The sequence below is a fragment of the Vombatus ursinus genome, unplaced genomic scaffold, assembly GCF_900497805.2.
Source record: "Vombatus ursinus unplaced genomic scaffold, bare-nosed wombat genome assembly UNPS02014830.1, whole genome shotgun sequence".
Lineage (NCBI taxonomy): Eukaryota > Metazoa > Chordata > Mammalia > Diprotodontia > Vombatidae > Vombatus > Vombatus ursinus.
The window spans coordinates 2699519-2709122 of NW_020954608.1; the positions used below are offsets into that span (position 1 = coordinate 2699519).

The 9604-nt window shown below is 37.6% G+C and overlaps 1 protein-coding gene across 1 annotated transcript; it reads left to right on the forward strand.

The window, feature by feature from the left end:
• The first annotated feature begins 429 nt into the window (after positions 1-429).
• LOC114025433 (ATP synthase subunit epsilon, mitochondrial-like) lies at positions 430-618 on the forward strand. The gene has a single exon (XM_027838877.1). It carries the CDS (start codon positions 430-432, stop codon positions 616-618), a length of 189 nt encoding a protein of 62 aa, XP_027694678.1.
• Positions 619-9604: the final 8986 nt, after the last annotated feature.

Below are 9604 nucleotides of genomic sequence, written 5' to 3' on the forward strand. Positions count from 1 at the left end.
AGGTAAAACTTCACAGTTCTATGCAGTTCAACCTAATTATGTCCAAACCAGACAACAAGATCTGAAAACTTGCTATTTGAAGAAGTTGTTACTCTTTTAAGAGTGGTCAGAACCCTCAGAATGGTTTTTTTTTTAAAAAAAGTTCCCTCCTTGCAATCACAAGAATTTGGATGGAGAGACAGAAGGCTCATTGTAGGTGGAAGCAAGAAGAAATAAGAAACCTCCCCACCAGAAAAAAACACCCATTCTCTAGATGATCAAATATCTGAGCACCTAAAGGACATGAGAGGTTCAAAGAAGTATGAGGAGTTTATACTCTAGTTGGGAAGTTAAAATATAAGATAATACCAAGCAGGCAAGAATAATTGTCAGATCTCAAAATTAAGAAGTATAATTTCATGCTCCATCCATCGCCCACCTTCCCCAGTCATGGTGGCCTATTGGAGACAGGCTGGACTCAGCTATATCCAATACTCCCAGATCTGTGCAAACGCAGTAAGAGATACACTGAACACTGAATTCAAAGCAAATGCTGAAAAAGCTTCTGGCAGCAGTGTAAAAATAGTGAAAGTTAAAAAGGAGTTATGTAACCTGACTAATGCTACATTCTCAAGATGAAGTTTTTCAGTTATATGTTATGGCAGATTGGAAACTGTCTCACTTCTTGTTTCGCTATTGAGAGGAAAACACCTGACTGTAAATGGTCATGCCAATAAACTAAGCCCTGGTTCAAAAAAAAAAAAAAAGAAAAGAAAAGAAATATGATTTCCTGCTAAAGTGGTTAGAGGAGATATAATTTCAATTAGGATTTAAAGGACATATAGGATTTAAACTGGTAGGGGAGGGGAGGAATACAGTACATATAAAAGGGCAAAGGTGAGAGTGCACATTAGGAGTTCAGTGGATAAACCAATTTGCCTCAAGTGGAAAGTTTATCTAGGGCAGTCATAGAAGGCAAGTCTGGAAAGTCAGATTGAGACCAAATTGTGGACAGCCCTAAGCACTTTGGGCTTTGTCCTGCAGACAACTGGGAGTTATTAAAGGTTTTTGAGCAAGGGAGGGGTGCAACCAAAGATTTATTTTGAAACATTAATTGGGTGGTGGTACATAGGATAAATTAGGAGACCACTAGGGATAGAGAAAAGCCACCTGGTATGATGGAGGGAGTGCTGGATTTGGAGTTAGAGAATGGGGTTTGAATCCCAACTCTACTGTTTACTACCTGAGTGACCTTGGGCATGCTACATAACCTCTCCACCTCAGTTTTTTTTTTTCCCCCAATGACAATTTTATTTTATTTTCACTTCTAAATTCTCTCTGTCCTATCACTCCTCCATCCACTGAGAGGGCAAGAAAAACAAAACCCCTCACAAATACATATAGTCATGCAAAACAAATTCCCACATTAGCCATGTCCAAAAAGAAAAAGGAAAAAAAAATGAGAAAATATGCTTCAATTTGTACTCTGAGTCTATCAACTTTCTATCTGGAAGAGGATAGCACATTTTATCATGAGTCCTTTGGAATTGTTTTGGTCACTGTATTGCTTAGGAATTAGTTGATTTTTTTCTACAACGTTACTATTATTTTATAAATTGTTGTCCTGGTTCTGCTCAGTTCATTTTGTATCAATTCATACAAGGCTTCCCTGGTTTTTCTAAAACTATCCCGTTCATCATTTCTTACAAAACAATAGTATTCCATTGCATTTGTATACCAAAACTTGTTCAGTCATTCCTCAACTGATGGGCATCCCCTCAGTTTTCAATTCTTTGCCACCACAAAAAAGAGCTGCTATAAATATTTTTGTACATATGGGTCCTTTTCTTCTTTCTTTGATCTATTTTCTTCTTTCTTTTATCTCTTTAATACCTAGTAGCAATATTATTTGGTCAAAGGGTATTTACAATTTAATAGCTTTTGGGGAATAGTTCCAAAATGCTTTCCAGAATGGCTGGACTTGTTCACAGCCCTATCAAGAGTGTACCTGTTTTCCCATATCCCCTCCAGCATTTGTTGCCTCAGTTTCTTCATCTATAAAATGAAGACCTTGGATTAAATTACTTCCAAAGTCCCTTCCAGCTCTAAATCTCCTCCTATGATCCTATGATAGCAGTTAGGAAGCTATTGCAAATCGTTTAGTCATAGAGAATTAAGGGCTTAAACCATGCCAAAAACAGTAGGAATGGATAGGAAACATTGGAAGCTAGAGATATTATGAAAAAATTTACAAGATTTTTTAGTGGTTTATTAGATATGAAAGGGATAAGAATGAAATCAAAGCTATCTCAGAGGTTTAGACACTGACTGACAAGTAAAATAATCACATGATTTAAATAAATAAGGAAATGAGGAAGAGCTGGTTTTGAACCAGTTTTTTAGCTCATTTCTACTACTTTATGGGGAAAAAAAAGACTATGAATTCCCTTCTTGATGTGTCTCCACTGCCATTTCTTTGCCCTAGACTGATACAGTCCAGAGAGTTTAAAACATTGTTAGTGTCAGAAAGTAAAGAGATGTTTTATGAGATTTCCATGGATCTCCTGGGAGCTTATTAACATGGATCCTTCCTCCACTGAGGCACATAGCAGCCCTTCCATGTCTTCCTATCCTCTGTGATCCTTGTCCATGTTATTTCTTGAATCCTCTATGGAAGATCTACCCAATGTGCTGAAAGCCTTCTTCTAATTTCTTTACAATTTCATGGATACTGGTGTAACACACAACACCTCATTATTCTCAACACATATCTGATATTAGGCCTTCTTTCATTGCATGTGGCAACAATTTATTTTATGCCATGACCTGTATGCAATTCAAGCCCCAACCATGCAGCTTTCTGTTGCTCTTCGGTTCACTATCTTACAATGCTGAGTCCTCTGAAATTGTGGTGGTCTGTGATTTGCAGCCACAGATCATCATTAGAAAATGTTAGTGTTAGAGAAAGACAGAGAAAGAGAGATAGAGACAAAGACAGAGACAAAGACAGAGAAGGAGAGAGATAGAGTCAGAGAGACAGAGATAGGTTTTTGCAGTAGAGAAGAGGTTGAAATCATTGAAAGCTCTACCATTACCTGGCCTAAAGAGATCCAAAAAAGTAAATATAACTATATATATATAGATAGATAGATAGATAGATACACACACATATATATAAATACACACACATATATACAAATATATAATGTATATGAATATACACACACATTATATATATGCATATATATATATATATTATACACACACACATATATTGTGTATATAGCAATTAATATAGCAACTAGGTGTCCCAGTGGATACAGCACGAGGCCTGGAGTCAGAAAGACCTGAGTTCAAATTCAGATTCAGACATTTACTAGCTGTGTGACCCTGGGCAAATGACTTAACCCTAATTGCCTCAGTTTCCTTATCTATAAAAGGAGCTAGAGAAAGAAATGGCAAACCACTCCAGTATCTTCACCAAGAAAACCCCAAATTGGGTCACAAAGAGTCAGACATGACTGAAACAACTGAACAACAACAACGATCTATCTGTCTATCTAGATACACTTATGTTGACATATATAAAATTTATAGCAACTCTTTTGCGGTGGCAAAGATAAATTATGCCCATTGGGAAGAGCTAAACAAATTATGGTATATGAATGTAATAGAGTATTATTATGTCATAAGAAATTATGAAAATGACAATTTCAGAGAAACCTGGGAAGACTTTATGATTTGATGCCAAACCAAAAGAACAATAACAACATTGCAAAGAAAAACAACTTTGAAAGACTTAAGAACTCTGACCAGTATAATAACCAATCACAATGGAAAGTGAAACATGTTACCTCTCTTCTGTACAGAAGAGATACAGAGTAATATCAGCATTTTTTTTTAAATGCTGGGCTAGGCATATTTGTTACAAGGGCTTTGTTTTTCTTTTTCTGTTCTTCCAATGGGGGGAAACATGTAAGAAGAAAGGGTAGCCAAAAGAAAAAGAAGAAAAGGTAATTAAAGCATCATTTTTTTAAACTCACAGAAGAGAACAGAAGAAGTCCAGAAAGAATCACAGACAAGTTAGGGTTGCTTCGAAAGTTTCATAGTGAATTTATTATTTATTTGAAAGAACAAGCTGTACATGAGATAAACAGTTTTATGCTATGTTATGCTATGTTTATAGAAATGCCCATTTTACTTAATATTTGTTAAGTTCAAAATAAAATTTAAATTTAAAAAATTTAAAAATAAAGCTCTAAGAAAGAGAAATGCTTATAATTAAGTATCATCATTTGCCATCATAGCACTTTGGCTTATGATTCTCTTGTTAACCTATCAATCAGTAAACATTTATTAAGTACCTACTCTGTGTCAGGTACTGTGCTAAGTGTTGGGAATACAAAAAGAGGCAAGAGACAGACCCTAACCTCAAGGAGTTTGTACATAACATGTAGTATTATGTATTACATCAACTGTGTTGGGTATGCATGCCCTTCCTATACTCTAAATCTGAACTTTGCACCTATTATTACTCTTTGATCTTTGGTTTATATGTTCCGACAGTTAATGGCAAAGATCATTCACTGCATCTCACCAGCACCTAGGTTTAAGACTAGACCAAGGTCACACCAACCTAAAGCGGAAATTTTGCCTCCTTGATGTTCAGGAATAGCGACTCTCATCATAGCTATTCCTTTCTGGAGTCACATCGATTAAGGTTAAGGACAATATCTTGGAAAGCCTGTAAGGAAAGCTTCCCTCTCCTCCCCAAAGTTCAAGGCAGAAATGTTCTATATGTAAAGAACTGAGAATATTATTGTGCTGTAAGATACAATGAATATTAGGAATTCAATGAAACATGAGAAAACTTATATGCAATGAAGCAGATTCTTGTAAGCAGAACCAGGAAAATAAAAAACAAAGTGAAAGAGTGAAAGGGGGGGGGTGGGGGGGGGGGGGGAATCAATACAACAAAACTAAACTGAACATTGTGGTATTATTGTAATGAGGTTCTGACATGTGTGCAGACCCCGTCAGCTAGCTCACATGTACTCCACATGGAGCTGCTTCTAAGAGGATAGTGATGACATACAAAGGAAGTTCCTTAGAGAAACAGTATCATATGTGGTTGTTCTATAAGTGATTCCAGTTGGCCTACGATGTCATTGAAAGGAATCTCATTCTATTGGACAAATAGCCAAAATTGTCAGAATCTTCAGAAAGACCCAAATCAGCTGCAATCACCTCTTGGCTCTTCTTGAACTCCTTGTCTTCATCTGTCTTCTAGTGGCAGAAAAGTATCCTGGTGAAAGTCAAGGGTGTTGGGATTTTCCCCCTCTGAGACCAGATGGCCCCTGAGAAATGGAGCCTCCTATACCTTTTCATTCATTTTTTTCATTTTAGGTGCAAGGAGTGAAGTGCCTAATTTTAGGAATTTCAAAGACCATGAAAGCAAGCCAGAGAAGCCAGGAATAAGAACTCAAGTCATATTTTGTAGCCAGTATAGCATCCATGACTCAGAAAGCAATGAACAATTTTTAGCAGTGACCTTCTAGATCCCGGTCTAGCAGAATGAGTCATCCAGCAGTGATACCACCTTTGGGCATGAACTTGGTAAGCCCAATGCTTTGTAAGGACTGAACTAAATTTTGAGCCTAATCTCTCGCCAAAAGACAGAGATATTTTAAGGGGGGAATCATGCCCCAGAGATGTTGGGGGAAATTTTTGTATGTTTTTTTTTTTTTTGCTATGTCTTTGAAGTAAAAATCCCTTTGAAAAAGGTACCCAGGGATAAATGATTAAAAAGAACTGGGATGCTAGTCACTGGGCCCCTACAAATGGAAGAAACACAGCCAGTAGGGGATTCAAACTAAAAGCAGTAGAGGAAGAGAAACACCCACAAATCCCTCAGGAAGCCTGATAACCCTGAAGGGAAGATGTAGTCTACCTGGTCCAGTGAAAGTGGGGCTAGAATATATATGTAACATGATAATAACCAAACATGGTTCCAGAAAAGCAATAAGATAAATATTTTGTTGAAGACATGGGAGTCTGTGGATGTGGAATGTTATATATGCCACCAAATATCATTTCTATGTTGGTTGTTTTTGTCACAAAGGGTTTTTCAAAAATCATATTTCAAGAGAAGGTTCTCTTGGTAGGGAAGAATGGATGGAGTATATTCAGGAATTAATGTATTATAAAAGCAAAAAGCTTCAATAAAATAAAAAAGTGAGTGTAATGGAGCTTTGGTGCATGCCCAGATCACTTAAGATGGAGGCATTCATGTAGGAGATGCCAGGGACTTGCTTCTGGGAGAAGAAATTCTGAATTTATTTACCATGGACCTGGAAATTGCCTCTTCCCATTAGCTAGGAAGCCAGAACTGCTGCATCTTTAAAACTGCCAGTCTGGGACAGTCTCACTCTCTTTCCAGTAGCAACTAAGGGTAAAGTTCTTGTTCACTGGCACCATGCAGTACACTAGGTAGTGAAGAGACCACCTTCCCTCACCTTAAGTCCTGTGGCCCAATGAAATGGACTTGAGGTTTTGGTCTGTTTTGTCTGTCTTTTTCAGTTCTAGATGCAGCAGATAGAGTCCCCAGATCCAGGAGCTCGAGCTATGGAGAACTTGGAGCCCAGAAATCCAGGTCAGATATTGCTGTCAGCAGAGCAGGAAAACCCTGAAAGACCAGGGTCCTGGGTTATAAGCCCCAGAAGGCTTTGGACTTGGAACCTGGTGGGATTTATGCTGTATAGGAACTAAGCTAAACTGTGAACCTAATCACTTCCCTCCCCCAGAGACTGAAGGGAAGTAAGGTGGATTCTGTCCCTGAGGTATTGGGGGGAATGTGTGTATGTTTGTTCTTGCTATACCTTTGAAGTAAATTTCTTTGTAAAAATTAATCTATTTATTGGTTAAATGAAACTCAGGTCAATCAGTTCATAAATATTTGTTAACAATGATAATAACAGCTAACATTAGAGAGCTCATTATGTGCCAGGTACTGGCACATATTACATATTACAATTACAATTATTATCTTATTTGACCCTCACTACAACCCTGGGAGCTGCTAATATTATCCCCATTTTACAGATAAGGAAATTGAGGCAAACAGAGGTTAAGTGACTTGCCAAAGGTCACACAGCTAGTAAGTGTCTGAAGTAAAATTTGAACGCAGATCTTCCTGATTCTTGGCCCGGTGCTCTATCCACAGAGCCACCTAGCTGCCTTAAGCACCTACTTGCCTTTAGACACCTGCTATATGCCAAACATTTGTGCTAAGCTCTGGGGATGGAAAGAAAAGCAAAAAATAATTCCTGTTCTCAAGGAGCCCACAGTCTAATGGGATGACCTCTAGAATTTGGGAAACAAAATCAAAAGGGCTTGAGCCAAGGTCAGAGACTAGATACCCCAGCCCAAGCCTCTCTAGGGTACTAGAGAATCCTAGGGGGAGTGGTGAAATGTAATACACTTGGCCCTCAGGCAGTGGAGAACCAGAGAACTCACTGTTATATATATATTTAATACTCTCATTTATCATGAACAAGGCTTAAATAAGAACCTAAGATTTTTTTTTTACATTCTAGTCATCATTTTGCATTGACTCCTTTAATCTTGGATGATTCACTTAACTTGTCTCTTTCTGATTTTTCATCTAGAAAATAGAGATGACTTTATCCCTGATAATCCTCCAAAAGATTCTGTGAAAACTAACTAAATATTCTACTCAAATGAACCTTTGATCTCCTCAATGAAGGCATTCCCTCTGGTGACGCAGACTGTAATCCAGCTTGGCTTGCTCATCCTGTATGGATGGACTTCTGTCCATTGTCTTTCATAAACTCACCATAGTGAAACTACCCAATGTGCCAGGGCTTTTCTCACTTTCCCTCGACAGAGCTAGAATACCCATGGAGCAATCAGACTGTCTGTCATCCTTCTTTACTTTTGCAATAAGATCAACCAATATTTTTGACTCACGTTTTTTCAATTAACTTGCTTTACATGGTCTCACCTTTATAAACTGCTTGCTTATCACGTCTTTCAGCCTGCCTACATCCATTATGTATGCACCTCTCCATTGCTCTTTAGATGAGCCTCAACTCCAATTCTTTAGACAAGAGTATTGTAAGAATATAAAGGGGAATGTGACTTTCATTGGGTCCACCAGATGTTTACATAGTGCATTACTACCAAGTTCTACGTATTCCAGTAGTTTATTAGAATACTTCAGAAACCCTCATACCAAGCAAAAAAGAGCACAAAAATACTGCAGGATATTGAATAAAGCACCAAAAGCAATATTGAGCTTATATTATCATATTATCTTATTTCACTGCATGATACAAAGAAAGAGGTCTCTCATCAGACAAGCATTTAGCTGCTTCTGCCATATCGTAGCCAATATATAAAGCCAGGCAAGATTAACCATGATGTATGATTTTCTACAACTAATTTTATGCTCCAGAAATGTGGCTTGCCTGGCCTGAGTATTACATAAGGCATATATCTTTTCAGAGGCAAAAAGTACCTGCACAGAGCAATATGAAATGCTGCATAGATTTCTTGGAATATGTTGATGGGTAATGAAAGGTTTTCAGAGATTATGTCATGAGACATGACTAAATTGGCACCATTATAATTAATGTTTATTTAAAAGTCCTCAAAGAGGGAGGTAGAAGATGTGTCTTCAGTTTTAGGATGATCAGAGATGATTCTCTTGTCTGGCTTTTCTAAAAACCTGGGGCAAATGCGCATCGAAATGAGCTAATGCTAATATGCATATTAATCAAGGTTAGGTTGAAGTGTTTCCAAAGACAAATTCCAATTTAAAACGAAACTGATTTCTCCCTTTGGAATAATATTCATATTGACAAATTCTGATCCTAAGAGAGCTAAGCAAAACAAACATCAAATGAATAGAAATTCTCCTTAATCCATCTAACAATTTCTTCACTCAAGTATTATCTCAGTTGCTATTTCCATTATGAATATTTTTGGTGTTTTGAATGTCTTAGAGCAAAGGTACTGTCTATATGTTCAAGTTATTTATCATTACTACTATCAGACTTACCACTACAACCATACATTTTAATTCAATTGTGGGGATTGGGATAGGGATTGGGATTGGATTTCATTAGTAAAGAGAATTCCCAGGTGAGAAAGCTTCCTCTACCAATGCATGTTGGCACCTTCTTTGTGACTCACAGTCATTTATGATACTTCAGTGTATCTCTCCTTCTAATTATGAACATCACAACCCATCTGTCTATTCATCCTGTACAAGTTGTGTTTTTCCTCCTATAAATCTTCCATATGAGGTATCTCCAACATGCAGGAGTCCTTTCTTTTGGTCTTTTGGCCTTATATGAATGCTCGCAAAGTACATGGGCTATTTGCTATCCCTCACATGACAAGAGGTTATGTGACTGGCCCACTCTCTTTTCTGGTTATATATCTCTCTAGTGACATAATTTTTTCTATTCTCTTGCACAATTATGATGCATGTAGGGTAGAAAGAAAGGCAGTGTGACTTACTAGATAGTGATCTGACTTCAGCATCAAGAAGACCTGGGTTCATGTCTCTCCACCTCTGACAGAACTGTCTGGGGGACTG